The sequence below is a fragment of the Castor canadensis genome, chromosome 6 (assembly GCF_047511655.1).
Source record: "Castor canadensis chromosome 6, mCasCan1.hap1v2, whole genome shotgun sequence".
Taxonomy (NCBI): domain Eukaryota; kingdom Metazoa; phylum Chordata; class Mammalia; order Rodentia; family Castoridae; genus Castor; species Castor canadensis.
In genome coordinates this window covers 85,034,290-85,052,986 of record NC_133391.1, presented here as the reverse complement: position 1 = coordinate 85,052,986, position 18,697 = coordinate 85,034,290, and the positions used below count along the sequence as shown (strand labels likewise).

Sequence of the window (18,697 nt, the reverse complement as noted above, 5' to 3'; positions counted from 1 at the left end):
GGAAGTCATGCAAGCCAAAAAAGAAGACTGTTTTAGGAAGGAGTCACTGGTATCAGACACCATAGAAAAGCAGGTTGCAATGAAGATGGGAGAATGTTTGTTACCGTTAAGAATTGGTGACCTTTATGGGCATTAGAATGATGTGGGCAGATGTATTTCACTGAATTGGTAAACAAATGAGAAATGCAAATATGGACTCTCAAAGAGTCCCTTAGTCCTTTTATTGAATGCTGAAGTTGAAGTTGAAGATGTTAAATGTGAATCATTCACAGTTCTTTGTATAATTGTCACAAACTTGCTATTTTATATTAATGTAATCATTTACATGCAGCTAAATATTTAAGTTTTTGAACATTTAAATCACAGCTAAATGGGAACCTCAAATACAAATAATTTTCTTTATTCTCTCTCTCTCTTTTTTTTTTTTTTTTAAAGTCTTGGCTACTTATGATTCAGCAAACGGAACAACTTAGTAGGATAATGAAAACACATGCAGAGGACCTGAACTCTGGACCTTTGCACAGGCTCACCATGATGATCAAGGACAAGCAGCAGGTGAAGAAAAGTTATGTAGGCATTCATCAGCAGATAGAGGCAGAGCTGATTAAGGTTTGTCTGCCCATATGAATTCTTTACTTAATTTGTTTTTAAAGTTTTTTCCTGTTTGACCTTAGATGTTTGTTTATCACTTCCTTACAAGAAACAGGTTTAGTATCTCTAGTAAACAATATTTTATGTATGTAAAACTTCATTTATTATGTTATATTGTTACTTTACTCCTAACCAAAAAAATGCTATCAATTAAGCTATGAGAAAGTACTTTTTTATTAATTAGAATATTTTTTACTGAAATAGCTTTTAACCCCTTAAAAAAATTAAATGTGTATCATGTAACACTTTGATTAAATGACAAAGAAAATGTAGGCAAAATAACCTAATTAGGCATATTCCTAAATTTTTTTTGCATTTGGAGTTTGTCTTTTTCTGGATACTTTCTTAAAACTGCTTTTATTACTGAAATCTGTAAGTATGTGAAAGAATTGAGCATAGTAACAGGAACTTCTATCTACCCATCATTCACTGTTTTTTGAACCCACTGTTCAACAAACATTTTCTTCATTGGATTATTTTAAAGAAAATCCAAGATATCATTTTACCCATACATATTTTAGTTTGTAGTACTAAAATAAGGATAACTGTACTTTTATTAATCTACCTAAAATGACAATAATTCCTTAATATTATTAAAAGCCTACATTCAAATGGTTGTTGTTTAAATGTTTTTTTTTACTGTTGGTTCATTTGAATCAGGATCCAAACAGGGTGCATACATTGCATTTGAATGATAATTTTCTTTTAATCTGTGAGTTTTTCTTCCTGTCCTTTCTAAGAAAAATGCCCTTTATTTGTTGAAGATGCTGGATAATTTGCTATACAGAATTGAATTTCCTTCATTTTTGATTTTGCTATTAGCATCTTATGATGTTATTTCTCCTATTCCTTCAAGCTTCTTTTTTTCCTACAAACTGGATTATTAGATTAACAGGCTTGATGAGATTCTGGCTTTACTTTGGGCAAGAATACTTTGTAGGTGGAAGTATAGACTTCTTGTTACTTACCTTTTTATGATGTTAATCTTCATTAATAAAAAACAAAACAAAGGGGCTGTTGGAGTGGTTCAAGTGGTAAAGTATCTACCTAGCAAGCATGAGGAACTGTGTTTAAACCCCAGTACTGCCAAAACAAAACAAAGGAAAACAAAAACTTCAATAATTTGTATTAAACATGTTTTCTATTAGTCCTTAATCTAATAGATATAGACGCTCCTGATTGATACTTATACTTAGATCCATTGTTTTATTGGGGTTTGTACAATGGCAGTATTTTATTTATATCATTTCCTAGTACAAGTTAATTGAAGTTTTTCTATAAGGAAGAATTTTCCTGTATCAATTATTTGGTTACTCTAAAATACAGTTCATATAGGAAAGGCAACATAAATGGTTGTTTTTTTCTAATTAATCTGCCAGCTTTCAGAACAATGAATTGATTCTTTGCCGTCTTAACAAGTTAACCAATGGGATTTTTCTTGAAAGGAGAATAATTTTAACTCATTTATATTTACCTCATAGTTGTTGATTTTTTTATTATTGTTTATTCATACAGTGTTATCCTCTTTGTCATCAAGAACATTGTAACGCAGACTTTCTAAAACAGGGTTCTGAAATTTTCTTCCAAATTTCTGCTGTCCCTTTGGCAAGTTTTTGATGCTGTCTTTTTGAAACCGGAGTTTTGGACCCAAGGCCCAAACTCCTGAGATTCCGTATGCCAGGTCTGGCCATACGGAATCCACCCCTAAGTGCCAAATAAAGAGACACTGGGAAGGCAGAGAAAAGAGGCTTATTATACAGCTCAGGACATGCTGTCGGAAGAGGCAGAGTAAGCACTCAGCTCATCTTCACCTAGCTTCAGGGTACAGGCATGAGCTATAGGTTTAAGTAAACAGAAGAACTGGGGCAGGGGACAATGTATACAGAGTTAAACAGTCCTAGTCACAGGCGTGTTCTGGTTTACCATTATATCAGTCCAAAGGTTCCCAGAGGGGTTCTGGAGAAGGTATTATTACTGTTATAACTTGAGGGGAGCAGTCTGGTTCCCTTGAGATGATTGCTCCTGCTCCAGGGTGCAGCCTTATCATTATAGGTAATTGTCCTCATTTGGAGGGGGTGGTCTGTTCTGCATGTCTCCACTGTTCCTTATCGGAAGTTTCAGTCCCTTGTCATAAAGATGTTTTCAGTTCTGTCCTTTCTGGAATCCAAGTTGATTGCAAAGTGAGTGCAAAGAGAATGGCTTAGAGCAAACATAGATATAAAATGGAGACAGGGATGCCAAGCTTCTCCTGTTTTTAATTAACTCATGTGCCCAAGTAAGGGGTCAGTGCTTTTCAGCAAAAGCAATTTGAGCACCTCTTACATTCTCAGAAATGTATTAGAACATTTGCGGACACCTAGGAGTCATATTTTTTTCCTTAATTGTGTAGCTTTGTGACTATAGAGTCAAGGAGTTGCATTTGTTTAGTTACTGTATAGAAGTAATAACCAGATTCATGCAAGCTCCTTGTGACCCCTGACATGACTACTACCTGGCTAACCATGATTGTCCCTGTAAATGGAAGGCATCTTCTTTTTAGAGATGTTAATATTTAAAAAAATACATTATAACTGATGAAATAATGGTAATTCAAAGTTACTTTAAATAATTAAAATGAATATTTTAATTAGTTTTTAAATTGCAGAAAATATGTCTGTGCATAGTAAATTATTGGTCTTTAAAGTTTAGATATGATAAGATTATTTTTGATTTGCTCTTCTTTTTAAGAAATGTACCTATTTTCTAATAAATCAGTTACTCTGTAAACATTTTAGTTTTTAGTAATAGAAAATATTTCTGTACATTGCAAATTGATTTATTAGCCTTTACATTTTAGATGGTTGCCATGTTACTCTTGATTTGCCCTTTTAAGAAGTTTATCTCTTTTCTTATGCTATTGAATTTATCACTGATTTTTAAGCTATTTTTTATTTATTATCTATAATTGCATATTAAAGAGCAACTCTGACCTATAAGTCCTAAAGTATGTATGCATCAGTTAATGCTCTGGAACTTCTTGATCAATTTAAATGTAAACATTAAAATTTTTTTCTGCATATTGTTTCTCTGATAGGTTACAAAGACAGAATTGGAGAAATTGAAATCCAACTATAGACAACTAATAAAAGAAATGAATTCTGCCAAAGAGAAATATAAAGAAGCTTTAGCTAAAGGTATAGCAAAATTATGAAAAGTGTTTAATGATTTCTTTTTTTTTTTTGTGGTACTGGGATTTGAACTCAGGGCCTGTACCTTGAGCCACTACACCAGCCCTTTTTTCTGTGATGGGTTTTTTTGAGATAAGGTCTCATGAACTACTTGCCTGGGCTGGCTTCAAACCGTGATCCTCCTGATCTCTGCCTCCTAAGTAGCTAGGATTACAGGCGTGAGCCACCAGCGCCTGGCTACTATAATGATTTTTATTCTTGCCATTTGAAGTTATGCTGATAAGTAGTGAAATGATTCCATTTAGAGCAATCCACCTATTCAGAACCTCAAAATATACTAAAGTAGACTAGTTGACAAACTGTGTAGTAAATCATTCCAAGTTTTTGTGTTTTAAATGATTCAAAGAATTTTTGAATAGTTCATACTACATTTAGTAGTAATTATGTAATAGGATGCAAGTAATGTATAAAATTTTCTGTCTAGCATTAAACTTATTAATTAAAGAACATTAAATAAGAAAAAGCATTCTATTTGTTTAAAAATCTTTTTATATCTTGTTTTTATCTGTGGTATTTAAAACTCATTAAACCCAAAAGACCATTTTATAGCATTGCTGTCTTTTTATTTTCTTTTAAATATAAAGACAGGGTCTTGCTGTGGAGCCTAGTTTGGCCTCCAACTTGTGATTCTCCTATCCTAGCCTTTCAGGTATGGGATTATAGGCACCCCAATGCCCATATTGTTCTAATATTTTCATAAAAAGTCTTAGAAGTAAGTGGGAAGAGATGAATGTTGTTTATATTTTAAATAAAGATTTATGGCAATATTTTTAAAAATTAAGCACTCATATAATATGTCTAAAATTTTTGAAATGTTACATTTCAGTAAAAATCATAGATTGTGTATAAAAGCTTTGCTATAATTAAGCAATATTTTCCTCTGTTTAAGTGTGATTAAGCAGCCTTCATGTTTAGATTTTTAAGAATTATGAGCAATTTTTCCTTCTTTTTAAAATTTTTTCCTAGCTAAATAACGGCTTTATTAACTAAAACTATTTTCCTTTGGCTCTTAATTTACCTTTCTGTTTTACTAATGCATTTTCTCATATATATTATATGTTTTCTTATTATTTTGTGGGAATTAATGAAGTAAACAACTCTTCTCTGTTTGTCTATATCTTACAAAATGAGAATACTTTTGTTATCTTGGAAGACTAGAAGTGATTCTGATTTGGAGGTAGTTCTTCCCTCCCTCCGTCACGCTTTTCCTTCTCCCTTTCCTCTCAGCCTCCCTTTTCCTCTCCTCCCCCTCCTCTTCCTCTCAGCTTTTTCCTTTTGGTCTTTCTCCCCTACTCTTCCTTTTTTCTTTTCCCCCTTAACACTTCATGTTTCTGCTTCTTGTGATGTTTCTCTTGATTTTTTTGGGAAGCTCAATCCACATTTACAGTTTTATTTTTTGCTTGTTTTTCATGTACCTCAATCAGTATTTTGAGAATATGGTATTCTTGTTATTGTAGACATACCTCTTCAAGCTTCAGATACCTTATTATTATTCTTTTGTTATTTTAAGAGTGCTTTAGATAGTCAGGAAACTTTTAGTGATCACTTGCTATATTTAAGATGTTGAGTTTCCAAACAGTATTTTGGAGTCACTCAAGGTACTAGTAGCCTACTTGACACTCTAACTGCAAATCTCACCCTCTTTCAAAATTTAGTTTTTATATAAGGGATCACTTGGCTAAACCATAAAGTGGAGTTTAGAAATAATTTTTAAGCACATTCAACATTTCTTTCTTTTTAATCTGTCAAAATAGTTCATTTTGTAAAGTTCATTACTTCCTGCCTAGCTAGCAGTCTCAAGTTAGTTAAATTACACTATAAATGTCCATATCTAACTTTACCCAGAGCAAGTGATCGAGTAATCCAGTTATATTATAGTCCAGCTATGCTACGTATTTTACACTACTTTTGTAGAGTGTTGGAGAGTGACTAATAAGAAAAATAAATACACAATTACTCTTAAGTCTTTGATACCTGTTTTTAATGGTATGGTTTACTATTGTTTAAAAAGCAAAATGTAATTTTGATATCATAATAAGATTTTAAGTAGTTCTTGTACCTCATGCTGATATTATAAAAGATTGCTCATAGATAATAATTTTAATTGCTGAATAAAGCATCATAGTAAGAAGGCATTGAGAAAGTCTGAAGATGATACTTTTAATTGGTTATAAGAAGTAAATTATTTGACCGAATCTCCTTCATTAAAGTATGTGAGCATTTGTCTTTCTAAAGGTATTAGTAATCATATTTTCCTAATTTCAAGAATTAGATTTCTCCCATTACATCCTAAAGCAGATATATTATTTTTACATAGTTCTTATACAGTTCATTTATACATGAGCTACATGGTTTTCTTTTATAATAAAAACTGCTTAGATTCATATTTAAATGAAAAGTATAAATTTTATATTTGAAATATTTATATCTCTTTTTTGTTTTTGTCATGTTGGGGATTGAACCCAGGGCCTTGTGAATGCTGGGACAAACACTCTACCATTGAGCTATACCTCCAGCTTTGGGAGCTGTTTCTATTTTCAAACTGCTGTGTTTATAGAAGTAAAAATCCTTTAGTGCATTTGTTTATTGTTTGTAAGGATAATGAGCTGTGATTGCAAATTTTTCCAGTACTTACTGACTTTATGTCAGAATTATAGTTCAGCTGGGTGGGCCAGACCACTTCTGAAATGGAGTCTCTAGGGAGACTGCTGGGGGCTGACAGTAGATAGCCAGATAATGGGCCTTGGAATCCAGAGTGATTACATGTTAGGAGGTCTTAGGGAAGCTTTTTAAAACCCAGGAGCATCCAGTTGAAGAAGGCCTGGCCTTGAGAGGTAAGACCTAGAAATCTAATTCTTATAGCAAGGATAGATTCTGGATTTGATTGAGGCATGGCTTGCGCCCAAGGGCTCAGTTCCTACAGTGAGGAGCATAGTAGCGTACCAGCAGAAAGGTTGGATTGATGTTGAGATCCCAAACTCTTGACCCTGCTGTATGGATTCACTACATATTTAAAAACTTGAGGGTTAAACTTTATATTCAAAAGAGCACTAACGTATGCTTAGCGTAATATAAATTATAAAAATCATTTGCAATATGAATGTAATATTTTAACTAATTCTTTTTTCTAATAGGCCTAAACATTAAACTCACTTTGCTGTGTGCTATGTTAAGTGAGCAAATATATATAATATTCTGTCTAAATTGACTTGGACGTTAGTCTGTTGATGCTGATATCAACCAAATAATAGTAGTCTATTTAGCTGGTTAATAATTTAGAGGTTTTCCTTTCTTCCCCATTATATCAATAAACATTTACTTTAGATTCAAAGACCTTTTGAAAGAAGTGAGTAAGGTAGTAAATGGATTCCCCCAATCACTGTCAACATCGTTACCAAATATATGCATCCATACAGTTCATAATCCATGCGTCAGTGCCTCTTTTCTTGCAGAGAGAAAAATCACCTGTGGTAGGTTTAATTAAACACGCAATTGCTTTTAAAATGTACCTTCAGAATGAATAAGAAGAGGTGATCAAAAAGAAAGAGAGCTATGGGTGAAGGATGTGGCTCCTATAATTCAGTTCAAGAAAATGGATTGGTGTGATTCAAAAATGAAAAGAATCCTAGGTAAGTGTGAAGTTAAAAGTTGAACTTAACCTAGCTAAACAGAGGATAAATGAGGAAGTTGGGTGTCAGGCATCTCAGGCTAGTTCAGGAAGACAGTTCTGAGTGAGGATAAGGTTAGGGAAAATACTTATAAACATCAGATGGAAAAAAGAAGTAACTCAGGAAGTAGAAAGTAGCTACTGAGGTTCTGAGTTCAAACCCCAGTATCACCAAATTAAAAAAAAAAAGGCTTATCAAGTTGGATTATGTCACTATTAGAGATCAGTCAAGTTTGATGACTTAGGTCAAGTGGTGACCACCATATCCCACCATTATAAGGATACCTTTACCCCATGAAATTAGTAACGCTGGAGAGATATATTAGCATGTATAATCCTGTATAGTATACACAGGCTCTGTTACCCTGTCCCTGAAAAACCTTCCATCCCTTTGACATTCATTGATGATCCTTATTAATAATAATTATTGCATTAATAGCCTATCAATTGTAAAATGTTTAAAGGATGACTGAGAAGAAAACAGGTTTGAGGGAAGATGTAGAGAATATGGTAAATAGGGAATAGAAAGTTGGAAATAATGGAAATCGATTCCAAAACTTTTCTTGAGATTTTTCCCTGTTTATATCCAACTCTTTCCAGATCATGAGCTCTTTCAAAAAGTGCTGGGCTGAAGCAATGAGCAGAGAACCTTTTGCTCAGAGATGGAGTTTCAGTATAAATATGTGTATTGGTTTAGAGGTCTTTCTTCTCTCTTTCTTTTTCTTTTTTTAAGGTAGGGTGTTGCTGTATATCCCAGGCTGGCCTTGACCTCATGATACTGATGCCTCAGCCTCCCTAGTGCTGAGATTACAGGGGTGCACTACCATATCTGGTTTAGAGGTTTTTCTGGATAGCAGCATAGATTATCAAATACTTGAATGCAAAATACATAGGTTTTTTTTTTTTTTTTTGAACTTTCCTACTGAGGGTTAAATTCAGAATACTTGTAGTTGGTTAAACACATGGTTAGGTTTAGGCATAAAAAATTTGTGAATCCATGAAGCTTGTATCTGCACTAAGTAGTGCCAAGAGAATAATATCTTCTTTACTTTTTCTTGTATAAATTGAAAAATAAATAATACCACGGGGTTTATCTCTTAGGACATATTCCAGAGGATTGCTGAGGTTCCCCCTATAACTGTGGGGAATTTAGGAAATGTGCCACCATAAAGAGCTTTATTGGCTCCTTCTGTGGTTGTCCAGGGGAAAAAAAGCAGGTATTTTCTAATGCGGGTTTATTTTGTTAATTAATTTTCTAAAATCACAAACCAGTAAATATTTGCCAGGAGTGAACTTGGCCTATTTTCCTACCATCAGATAAGAGCTGGAGCCAGGTTGAGGTGTGTCTGGATGAATGGTTAGCAAGACTGGGCATTCCTTTCTCCTTTTCCTATGTCTTATCAGTGAAGGAGGATGGCTGATTGTGGGAACAAGTCATGTAGGTACCTGGAATTTGTGAAGGATTAACATTTTAGAATGTATGCACATGGATGTTGTTTGGATCCTGATTTGAAAATCAACTGTTGTAATTATGAGATAATCTGAGAAATTTGTGCCCAGGCAGGATATTGAATGATATGAAGGAAATCTTGTTATATTTTAGGTTTGGTAAGGAAATTGTGGTTATTTTCTTAAGGGTTGCTATATTTTTGACAGAAATGTAGAAATATTCACAGCTGAAATGATGTGATATCTAAGATTTGCTTCAGAATAATTCAGTGGAGTAAGTGGATGAGTATAAATTTTTTCTTTTTCTGTTTTTTCTCAAGCTGAGGGTTGAACCCATGGCTTCATTTGTGCGAGGCAAGCACTCTACTACTGAGCTACACCTACATACATCCTTGACCTTAGGTGAAACTTGATCAGTAGTGAGTTGACTGATAAGCCAACTGATAAATACGTAGAGATTTATTGAACCACTCTCTTGACTTTTTTATAGGTTTAAAACTTTTCATAAAAACTAAAAAACAGAATTTGTCATAAGAGAAGAAAGCATCACATTGGTAATTCAAATAATTTCATTTTTTAAATTACTTTAGGTTTGGTAGGCCGTGTCTTTCAAGGAATTTGTCCACTTCATTTAAATTACTCAGGGCACCTATTTTAATATCATTAAGCAATTCTGAATCTCTTCTTTTATCATTTTATATTCATACTCTAATTAACTTATAAATTAATTTAATCACTTATGCTGTAAGAATTTCTTTTATTTGGTAAATACCAGAGATATAAAAATGAAAAAGATATAGACCCTATCTTAGAGCCACTGAAAGTTGAAATTTGCATAAAGGGAAAATTTTTGACCCAATTAAAATTGTTTTGAGTCTATAGAAAAGTTAAAATGATAATGGACACCTGTGTACTTTTTATTCAGATTCACAAATTGCCAAAATTTTGTCACAATTAGACTTTGCTCTCTATTTTTATATCTGTTTCTGTGTCTGACGGTCTCTTTCTATGTGCATGTATATATAAATATGTATATGTATATATAGTCTTTTTTTTTTCAAAATCAATAGAAAGTAAATTGTAAACATCATAAGTTTCCCCCTCAATACCAAACGTGTAGTCCATAGAACTAGACATTTTCCAATATGATCATACTCAAGACATTTAATAGTTGCATACTAATAAAATAAAATTCATAATCTGTATTTAAATTTATCACAAAAATGATCTTTTTTTTTTCCATGCAGTGCTGTGGTTTGAACTTGGATTTGTACTTGCTAGACAAGTGCTCTATCACTTGAGTGACACCCCAGCCCTTATTGCTTTAGTTTACTTTTTGGATGGGAGTCTCATAATTTTTGCCAAGAGCTGTCCTCAGAAGTTTCTTTTCTCCTCTTACTTTAGAATGAAAGTTAAATTTTTGTCAAATGGTTTTCCTGTACCTACTAAGAGGGACATATATTTATTTTTTAGTTTGTTAACATGGTTCATTTTTTTTATTAATTTGCATGTTTCAAATGTTACACCAATCTTGCATTCCTAGGATAAAACATTCTTTGTTATAAGGATTCATCCCTTTTTCTGTCGTTGAATTGTGTTTGTAATTTTTCATCTATGTCTATTCTTCTTGTGATGTTTTTGTCTTATTCCTACATAAAGACAATGTTGGTTTCAGGATAAATATCTTCTCAGAGATCTTCTCAGAGATCTCCCATGCTCATGGATTGGTAGAATCAACATAGTAAAAATGTCTATACTCCCAAAAGTAATCTACATGTTTAATGCAATTCCCATCAAAATTCCAATGACATTCATCAAAGAGATTGAAAAATCTACTGTTAAATTTATATGGAAACACAAGAGGCCACGAATAGCCAAGGCAATACTCAGTCAAAAGAACAATGCAGGAGGTATTACAATACCTGACTTCAAACTATATTACAAAGCAATAACAATAAAAACAGCATGGTACTGGCACAAAAACAGACATGAAGACCAGTGGAACAGAATAGAGGATCCAGATATGAAGCCACACAACTATGAGCAACTTATCTTTGACAAAGGAGCTAAAAATATACGATGGAGAAATAGCAGCCTCTTCAACAAAAACTGCTGGGAAAACTGGTTAGCAGTCTGCAAAAAACTGAAACTAGATCCATGTATATCACCCTATACCAAGATTAACTCAAAATGGATCAAGGATCTTAATATCAGACCCCAAACTCTTAAGTTGATACCAGAAAGAGTAGGAAATACTCTGGAGTTAGTAGGTATAGGTAAGAACTTTCTCAATGAAACCCCAGCAGCACAGCAACTAAGAGATAGCATAGATAAATGGGACCTCATAAAACTAAAAAAGCTTCTGTTCATCAAAAGAAATGGTCTCTAAACTGAAGAGAACACCCACAGAGTGGGAGAAAATATTTGCCAATTATACATCAGACAAAGGACTGATAACCAGAATATACAGGGAACTTAAAAAACTAAATTCTCCCAAAACTAATGAACCAATAAAGAAATGGGCATGTGAACTAAACAGAACTTTCTCAAAAGAAGAAATTCAAATGGCCAGAAAACACATGAAAAAATGCTCACCATCTCTAGCAATAAAGGAAATGCAAATTAAAACCACACTAAGATTCCACCTCACCCCTGTTAGAATAGCCATCATCAGCAACACCACCAACAACAGGTGTTGGCGAGGATGCGGGGAAAAAGGAACCCTCTTACACTGTTGGTGGGAATGTAGACTAGTACAACCACTCTGGAAAAAAATTTGGGGGCTACTTAAAAAGCTGGACATCGATCTACCATTTGATCCAGCAATACCACTCTTGGGGATATACCCAAAAGACTGTTACTCCAGAGGCACCTGCACATCCATGTTTATTGCGGCACTATTCACAATAGCCAAGTTATGGAAACAGCCAAGATGCCCCAGCACTGACGAATGGATTAAGAAAATGTGGTATCTATACACAATGGAATTTTATGCAGCCATGAAGAAGAACAAAATGGTATCATTCGCTGGTAAATGGATGGAATTGGAGAACATCATTCTGAGTGAGGTTAGCCTGGCTCAAAAAACCAAAAATCGTATGTTCTCCCTCATATGTGGACATTAGATCAAGGGCAAACACAACAAGGGGATTGGACTATGAGCACATGATAAAAGCGAGAGCACACAAGGGAGGGATGAGGATAGGTAAGACACCTAAAAAACTAGCTAGCATTTGTTGCCCTTAATGCAGAGAAACTAAAGCAGATACCTTAAAGCAACTGAGGCCAATAGGAAAAGGGGACCAGGTACTAGAGAAAAGGTTAGATCAAAAAGAATTAACCTAGAAGGTAACACCCACGCACAGGAAATCAATGTGAGTCAATGCCCTGTATAGCTATCTTTATCTCAACCAGCAAAACCCCTTGTTCCTTCCTATTATTGCTTATACTCTCTCTACAACAAAATTAGAGATAAGGGCAAAATAGTTTCTGCTGGGTATTGAGGGGGGGAGCGGGAGGGGGTGGAGTGGGTGGTAAGGGAGGGGGTGGGGGCAGGGGGGAGAAATAAACCAAGCCTTGTATGCACATATGAATAATAAAAGAAAAATGAAAAAAAAAAAAAAGACAGTGTTGGTTTCAGGATAAATATCTTCTCAGTTTTCTAGATAGATTTGTGTTGAGGTGTTATTATTTCTATGTTAAATATTGGTGCAGTTTATTCAGTACAATTGTGATATGGGTCTGATGGTTTTTATTGCTTTCTTTGGGAAAGGTTTTCAAATAATAAATTTCATTTTAAAAATTATTTTAGGTTTGATAGGCTGTATCTTTCAAGGAATTTGTCCACTTCATTTAAATTACTCAATTTGTTATTGTTTAGGTTCATACTATTTCTTTTTTTTGCTTTTGTGCTTTACTTTTTTTGAGACAGTATCCTATAGTTTAGTTCAGGCTAGCCTTGAACTCGGGATCTTCTTGATTTAGCTGGGATTATAGGCTTGAATCACTATGCCTGACTTCTTAATATTTCTTTATTCACTTTTTTGTATTTATAGAATGTGTTGTGACATTTCCTTTGCATTCTTGATATTGGTACTTTTACTTTTTTTCCTAATTATTCTGGCTAGAATTTACCAGTTCCTTTAATCTTCTCAAAGGTTAATTTTTGGCTTAGAATGGTTTTTCTTTATATTTTTCTGCTTTCTATTTTGTTGGTTTCTGCTCTAATCTTTATTATTCTCATCCTTTGGCTTGCTCTGTGCTCAGTTTGTGTTTTTCTGTTTTATTAATATGCAAGCTCAAATTATTGATTTGAGAACTATCTTCTTTTCTAACATAGGCACTTGCTGTAAATACCTGTTAACTACTTTAGCAATATCCCACTTTTTTTTTTTTTTTTGCAGTGCTGGGCATCTAACCCCAGGACCTTGCATGTGCTAGGCACGTGTTCTGACACTGAGATACATCCCCAGCTATTGCATGTTTATATAATTCTGTTTTCATTTAAAAATACTTCCTAATTTTCATCTAGATTATTTAGAAGTGTTGTTTAGTTCCCTAAGGTTTTTGCTTTTTCCTAGAAATGTTTCTATTTTTCACTTTTAAATTGGTTCTATTGTAGTCTGAGAGCATTCTTTTTATGACTTTATTCCTTTCATATTTATTTATACTTTATTATGATCCATAATATTGTCTTCTTTAGTAAATGTACTTGATGAGTATTCTGCGTTATGTTTTGGAGTAAATCAATTATCAACTCAGTCCAGCTGGGTAATAGTAGTTTTCAAATTTTTTGTGCTTATACCGATTTTTTGTCTACTTCTTCTGTCAGTTACTCAGTGAGTAGTATCCAACTCTCCAACTATAATTGTAAATTTGTCTATTTGTTGTTCTACCAGTTTGCATTGTGTATTTTGAAACTTTTTAGGTTTATAAACATTCATAATTATTATATTCTCTTGATGGCTTAATCTCTTTATCATTATGAAATGACCTTTGTTATCCCTGGTCATAATATTTGCTCTGTTTTTTATCTAATATTAATATAGCCATTCCAGTTTTCTTTTAATCAGTATTTACATGCTGTGTCTTTTTTCAGATTCTCTTTATAATTATTCTTTCTCGCTGAGAAACAAAGTGTTAAAGGATTGGCAAGTTGCTCGTAATTTACTGTCCTTTTTTCTATACAGTCAGAATAGGAGGTACCTGCTGCTGGAACTGTGAGAAGCAGCTTCAAGTTTCATTCAAAAGTACATTCTTCAGTAATTGAGAAGTAGATTTTCATAAATTAACTCTTTATGTGTTATAAATAATTTTGTGATAGTTTGTAGCTAATTAAAATTAATTAAATCCTTTGAGTTGCCTCTTTAGAGTACTTTAATTATGAAAACCAGTTTGAAATATGAGTTCAGCCTTGAGACAGATGGTTAAATTTGTTAAAGAAATCCAAACTTTAAGAAAATGAGTTAGACTTTTAAAAGATGCTCTTAATTGATTTTTTCAATATAAATTCACTAAGAATGACAAGTGTCCTTAATTCAATAACTTAAACATCATAATTGAATTTTAGAAAATATTCTAGAATTCACATTTATCTTTTGGTTCAACATATGGAAAATTTCATTTCAGATACAGTAGTTGCTAAAAGCCAAGATAATGTTCAAGGTGTGGTTATTGTTATGGTTTGGAGCTAAAATGTCACCCAAAGACCATATGCTAAAGACTTAGGTGCCAGCTGATAGCCTTTTGAGAAGTGATTGGATCTTGAGGGCTTTGACTTCATCAGAGGGTTAAACCATGGATGGATTCATAATTTGATGGGCTACTGGGAGGTAATAGAAATTTAGGAGGTATTAACTAGTTAGGGGAGTGGGTTTTTTGGGCTATGCCCTTGGGGACTGTGTCTTGTCCCCAGATCCTTCCTTTCTTTTTGCTTCTTGGCAAAAAGAGCCAAGTTGAGCAGTTTTGCTCCACCATGTGAAGCAGAGGAGGCTGTACCTCATCACAGAAACAATGGTACTAGCCAACTTTGTACTGAAACCTTTGAAGCCATGAGCCAAATAACTCCTTTTTTCCTTTAAGTTGATACTCGTGGGTATTTTATCACAGCAAAATACCTGTTGTTATTAGTTCTGTTGATGTGACTTGAAAGTGAGAGTTTTTCCTCCTTTTTTGGATGTGCTCATTAATACGTGATATACTAACAGCTAACTTATGGCATGAATGCTTTTCACTGCAGGGAGCTTAAAATTATAAGAACTTCACAAGGTCATTAAGACTATTTGTTACTAATCTAGTTTGCATTGGGTTAAAGCCATGCAGAAATTGGAGTGACAGTTTAAATATTCTCATTAGATGCTAAAGTATTATGTGGAGTAGAATATGCTACTTGATTCATTTATATTCTTTATATAAACTTAAATATACAATGAAAGCACAGTAATATGACTTGTTCCTACATTTCTTGATTTTGTTAGATAAGTAACTCTAAGGTCCACATGGAAGGAGATAGAGAAATTATATCCTTTTACTGATTTTTCTCTATATTTTGTAAGTAAGCTGTTTAGAAGTGTTTGTTTAGATTTAATCTGATTACTAGAAAGGTGACATCAGAAGCTAATACTGATAATGTACATCAACAGTATGGTATCTTTCTGTAGATATTACTTTAAAAAATTAAGTTTAAAATTTAATTTTCTTCAATTAAAAACTTTTCAATTCATCAATTTAAGAGCTATTTATTGAGTTATTATTATTTGTAAGGCTGTCTTTGAACAAGGGAGATTTTGTTCATAGATAGTAAACAAACTCCCTTCCCACTTGAGGCTTACATTTTCGAGCAGAAGATAGCTAACAAACAAGTGAAACATATGGTATATTCAAGGGTGATAAGTATGGTAGAGAAAAATGAAGCAAACTAGGTCGATTGGGTGTTGGGAGGATGATCAGTAAAACCTCATGGAAAAAAGAGTCATTTAAGTGAAGAGTGAAAGACGTGAGAATGCTAACCGGGTGATGATCTAGGGCAAAGAGTACTCTAGGTAGAGGCAATAGCCTGTGTGTCTGAAACTGAGTTGATTGATAAGGGAAAGGTGTAGAGGCAAGAGGTGAGGGTAGAGAAGAATAATGGTAGGTGGCAGGGGAGGTACAGATTATTTTGGATCTTGGTAGGTAAGCCATTATAGTATTTTGAGCAGAGGAATGACATGAACTAGCCTACATTTTAACAGAATGATTCAGGTAGCCTTACTGAGAATAATCTGACAGGTTGGGGAAGGATGAAAGTAAGGAAGGAGGTCAGTTACTTCCAGACTACTGCAGTAATCTAGGCAGGAGTCATGCTGGGTTGGACCTAGGTGGAAGCAGAAGTGTGAAAAGTCAGAATCTGGATAAGCAGTGGATTCTTGTTATTCATAATAATTATGGTCTGTAAAGTCACTGCAAATGCAGAAATAGCCAATAGTGCATTATTGCTCTTGGGGGACACAAAAGATTTGATTCCTGTAAGCAAGATCACATTTTCTACAACCTAAGAATATATCATTGTTTTATATGTGCTTGTATTTAAAGACATCTTTTTTAATAGTTGATTATCTTTGAACTCACAACCAACAGTGTTATAATTCATGACTAAAAAAAGCTTATCTAACACTTGTATTTTCTTCTTAGTGTACATTACAGCCTTCTTGAGCATAGAAACACTAGACAGCACTTCAAGTAGCAATGTGAAGCTGACTAATACACCACAATAATAACTGATTTAGGTAAGAACCATCATTAGATTTAAAAACTAATGAGTGACAACCCAAGCCTTGTATGCACATATGAATAATAAAACAATAAAAAAAATAAAAAAAATAAAAAAATAAACAGTCATAAAAAGCAAAAACTAATGAGTGACAACTGGAGGTTTACCACCATATTAACATTTCAAAGTTATCTCTACAAGATACTTATCAATTACAAAGGAGAATGAAATCATAATTTCACTGTGAGGAAATCAAGCAGATACCACCATAATACTGAGGTAATAACCTATAAAGAGAAAAAAATGTATTTAGTTCATGGTTCTAGAGTTTCATATCCCAGATTAAGTAGCCGCATTACTCTGGTAATGACATCGGTTTGCAGTGGTGATAAGTGCCTGTTGGAGAATATCATGAGAATATCATGAGGGGTCAAAAAAGACAAACTGAAAGAGTGGAGTTCCACAACCCTCCAAAGGCATGCCCAACCTAAGGATCTCCCATTAGTTCCCACCTCTCAAAGGTCCCAGCGACCTCCCAATATTGCCACCCTGGGGACCAAGCCTTTAACACGTGGACCTTTAGGGGATACTCAAAACTCAGTTAGGCGTATAGATCAGGTAAAATGCATTTCTCCCTTATTGAACTCAAACACAAAAGAAGGTCATATAGGGTTGGAGGACTGCTGAACTATTTTCAACACATGGCTTCCTTCTCTTTGTTTGATGTAGTTGGTCTCATTATAACCATCTTCTAGCCATGGATATTGTGTTAGTTTGCTAGGATTACCATAACAGAGTACCACAGACTGTATGCCTTATAACAAATGTATTTTGTCACAGTTCTGGAGGCTAGAAATTAAAAATCAGGGTACCAGCAGGGTTTGTTTCTTCTGAGACCTCTCTCTATTCAGGTCTTCATCAAAATTTCTTCTTACTGTAAGGATACTATATTGGAATAAGTCTATTGCACGGATTATTCTGAAATAATTTTCGAATTCTGTCATTCTTTTTCTGTTTATTAATTTGTAAGGGAGGGCTTTTCCTTTTCTTGAGTTTACTTTTTAAATTATTAATTTACAGTATCAGTGTGAACATACGGAATTTTATTTTTATTTATGGGTTATAATCCTTTACTATTGTTGTATATTATCTTGTTCATATTTGGCCAATGGGAGCCATTTCAGACTGGCACTTCTGTCCTTCTGATATGTTCTTGTCATTTGTTGAGTGGTTATTTTCTGACTCATACTTTTCCTGCTTCGTTTCTTTAAGAAACTCTTGTACCTTTTAGTGGAAAATGGTATTTACAAAATAATTTTGGGGCCCTGAATGTGCTCATTGCTCTTGAGATGGTTTTTTCTAAGTCCTTTCTTGCATACTCACATATACTTATGTGTGTGCCTTTTTCTGCATCTATTAATTTATCTATATTAAAAGTGAAGGGTTCTCATTGGTATTCCCAGTTCCAGTCCAACACCATAAAGTACATTCAATCTTTTCCTATTTACATATTTGCTTCTTCTCTTTGTCTGACTGAAACCTAGAATCTGTTATTTACAGTGTATTTACTTTCTGACTTAATGTTAAAATATATAGAAATAACTTGAGTATTGCTAACTCATGTTTCTCAGAAAAATAAAAATTGCAAACTACAGTTTGATATTTCCTTAGGTCTCTTTTTGTCTTTAGTTTTCTATTGTAGTCAAATACTATTTTCCAAAGAAGGAAAAGCCCTTCATTACATTAAATACAAACTAATAAATGTAAAAAGAATGGTGGAATTAGTGAATGATCATTTTGCAAGAACTTAGATTAGCTCTTCCCTAATTCTTTTAGTGTGATTATATTTTTCACTGGAAATTATGTGCTCATTCGTTTTTATTTTATCCCCTTTTAGGTCACCCCCTTATCTTTGTTGATTTTTATTTCCTAGTGAAACTTCAGTGGTTCTAAAGG

At 33.7% G+C, this 18,697-nt stretch overlaps 1 protein-coding gene across 15 annotated transcripts in view; it reads left to right on the top strand.

Moving 5' to 3' along the window:
* The window catches only part of Fer (FER tyrosine kinase), a 486,842-nt gene that overhangs the window by 97,992 nt on the left and 370,153 nt on the right, over positions 1-18,697 (top strand). For 12 of the 15 annotated variants that reach the window (XR_012449076.1, XM_074076987.1, XM_074076984.1 and 9 more), the window contains 2 exons: positions 436-609; positions 3,725-3,824. Coding sequence is in view for 13 of the 15 variants with exons in the window: in XM_074076987.1 (XP_073933088.1) it covers positions 436-609; positions 3,725-3,824 (274 nt within the window). In the remaining 2 variants the exon portion in view is untranslated. Of the gene's footprint in view, positions 1-435; positions 610-3,724; positions 3,825-7,393; positions 12,492-16,662; positions 16,758-18,697 lie in introns of those variants that run through there. The other 3 variants (XM_074076995.1, XM_074076996.1, XM_074076991.1) reach the window with 3 other exon arrangements.